Below are 2,917 nucleotides of genomic sequence, written 5' to 3' on the forward strand. Positions count from 1 at the left end.
GGGTAAGTACCAGGGATGTGGTTAAGAAGTTTCAGCTGGGTCCTCGCTTTTCAGAACCCTGGTTATTATGATCTGCAAGCTCAGGACCTGTCCGTGTGGCACGTAACCAACAAGACACCCCTGAAGGAATGGAAGAACAGGTCCATCCTGAGGTACCACACCGAGAGCGGCTTCCTGTCCTCAGAGAGGGGTAACCTCTTCAAACTCTACCAGGTGATGGCACGGAGCTGGGGGCTTTGGAGGGGCGTGTGCAGGAGGGACCGGGTGGCTCTGCTGACCCCAGTGTAGATGGAGAAACTGAGTTGGGCAAATCCTCAACATGCTACAAATGCTCCATGCTGGGGGGCCAGAGGTTGATCATGGGACAAGGAGCCTTCCCCTCGACGCATTGGAATCTGACCATGACCTTGGTGTGAGGTGAGCTGGCTGGTCTCAGCCACTTGCTGGTGTTCACATCCCGAACCAGCCACCCCCCTTGTCTCTGACCTGCTGGCAGACTCAGCAGAGGGGCTGAATGGGCCCCAGAGACTGACCCCACCTCATGCCCTGGAGATGGGCGGGGCCATTGGACAAAGGTGCTTTGGTGCTAGGCCAAGCCCTTGACCCACCCTTGAGACCCAGCTTTGGGGTTCAGTGTCCTAGCAGTGGCATCTCCTCAGTGCCAGGGCAGCGGGCAGTGGTGCTGGACACATGCTGATTCTCACCTATTATCATTTACTGCCCGCATTGTGCCAGCTCCTAGTGAACACCCTCCTCCCCTCCCCCCGCAGACCAGGGCCCCACGGTGCTAGGTGCTGCACGGACCCAGAACAGAAAAACAGTCCCTGCCCCAAACAGTCTGTGATAAATCCACCCCAAGGGGCACCTTGACATGCCAGATTTCCCTGCCCACTGCTGGGATCACTGCTGTGCCCTAGGGCTGGCCTGTGTGACTGACTGAACTAATCACCCAGCGAGCATGTGTCAGTCAAGGCTGCCTTGTCTGTGCTGGAGCTGCCCTGCCATAGGGATGGAAACTAACACTGGATTCTCACTGCGTTTGTCTCCCAGAAATACCCAGTGAAATACGGCGCTGGCGTCTGCAAGACCAACAATGGCCCCGCCGTGCCCATCATCTACGACTATGGCGATGCCCAGCAAACCACCAACTATTACGCTCCAAACAGCCGAAGTAAGTCTGCAGTGAGCGTGCGGGTTCTGCCTCTCCACCTGCACTAAATTCTCATAGAGTATTTCCCGTAGCTCCCCAGTGTTTCTGCCCCCAACATGCTATAAAAACTCCAGGAGGTCAGAAAACATTTACCAGGGCTCCGCTCCAGACAGCTCCCTCTGAATTTAAGCCCTGGGCCTGTCGTTTCAGTCTGAACAATCTTCGTTTTAGAGCAGTGCTACTCAAACCTCAGTGGTCCAGGAGGCAAATTAGCGATCAGCATTACCCAAAAGAGCCACAGGAGCGTGAATTCATTGTTTCATTTACTATTGTACTAGTCATATTTAAACAGCATGACGGGAAATATTTAGTTTATAGATATATTTATTATTCTCACAGCAAATAAGTTAATAACTTAGTTGGTTATTAACATAGTAAAAACATCACTCATTTAGAGAAAGGGAAAACGATGAAACAAGAGAGAGCAAATGGAAAATCCCCAGGAGAGCGCACGGTGTGTTCCCCACTTTAACATGCTACATGGCAACTGCACACAAACCAGCTCTTAGGAATTTAAAGATGCCATGACAGTAACAGATCTGTGAACAGCCCAGCTGAGCCTCACAGTTCCTGATCATTTGTGGGACTGGAGTTCCTGATCCTTAGTCCCCGGTCATTCCCAGTTCAACGGGACCAGCTGGGATCAGAGCTCTGTCCCTTCTCTCTGCCTCTCCATGGCAAACAATGGTCCTGACCTGCCCTTTTCTGTCACCAGCTGAATTCATCGCTGGCTACATCCAGTTCCGTGTGTTTAATAATGAGAAGGCAGCCATGGCTCTGTGTTCTGGAGTGAAAGCGACCGGCTGTAACACCGAGACTGTGAGTATCTGGCCAGCGTGGGGGTTAGCTGTGGAGCAAAGGCCAGCTGATCGGCCTTGGGGCGGCCTAGTGTCATTGTCAGAGCTGCTCGGCTGCACAAGGACCCTTTTAGCTCGGCACTGGTGCAGGGTGGGTTCAGTTTGTATCCCCTGTGCCAGCAGGGACAGCTGTGCCCACAGAGGCAATCATCCCCCAGGACAGGCCAAGGGGGATGGATGTTACATCTCTTCTTTGGGGGACCATGTTGGGGGGGAACAGCTCACAGGGGCTGTTGGCTGCTGTGGGCACTTTGCACCACTGGGAAGTCTTTCAAGGTGTAATTTCTGCCAGCAGGGGGTCTGCAGCCCAAGCTTTTGCCACGGGTAAGTTGGGAGTGAATCAGACCCACTCACGGTCTGCTCCTGACCCAGAGAGGTCCATGGGGCTCTGCGCGATCGCATTTGTAATAATAATCCCTAGCTCTGGTATGGCTTTTTTTGTCAAATCTTAAATGCTGCACAGAGGAGTCAATATCATCATCCCCATTTTATAGAAGGGGAAACTGAGGCACGGAACGGCACAGCCAGGAATAAAAGCCAGATCGCCAGAGTCCCAGTCTAGTGCTGTATCCACTAGGCCACACTGCCTCCCCAGGTCAAGACTCGATTTCTGTTCTAGGGTGTGAAACACAGGTGGCAGATACTGCACCAACACAGCCCCTTCCCCAGCAGCCCCTTCCCTGGTGCCTTCACAGATCCACAGATGCAAAGGCCAGAAGGGCCAGTATGATGGATCTTGTAGTCAGACTCAGGGCTGGCTCTAGGCACCAGCAAATCAAGCAGGTGCTTGGGGCAGCACATTTGCAGGGGGCGGCATTCTGGCCATCCTTTTTTTTTTTTTTTTTTTTTT

The 2,917-nt window shown here is 52.9% G+C and overlaps 1 protein-coding gene across 1 annotated transcript; it reads left to right on the forward strand.

The window, feature by feature from the left end:
• Window positions 1–54: 54 nt before the first annotated feature.
• Window positions 55–2,029, forward strand: LOC112121669 (intelectin-1-like; the record flags this gene model as incomplete). The annotated part of the gene is made up of 3 exons (XM_026661599.1): window positions 55–213; window positions 1,051–1,171; window positions 1,926–2,029. Coding segments are annotated over 3 exons (384 nt in total), but the record flags the coding sequence as incomplete, so codon positions are not given.
• Between the last annotated feature and the right edge of the window lie 888 nt (window positions 2,030–2,917).

This window comes from Terrapene carolina, unplaced genomic scaffold (genome assembly GCF_002925995.2).
Source record: "Terrapene carolina triunguis isolate 2854851 unplaced genomic scaffold, T_m_triunguis-2.0 Scaffold11690, whole genome shotgun sequence".
Classification (NCBI taxonomy): Eukaryota; Metazoa; Chordata; order Testudines; family Emydidae; genus Terrapene; species Terrapene triunguis.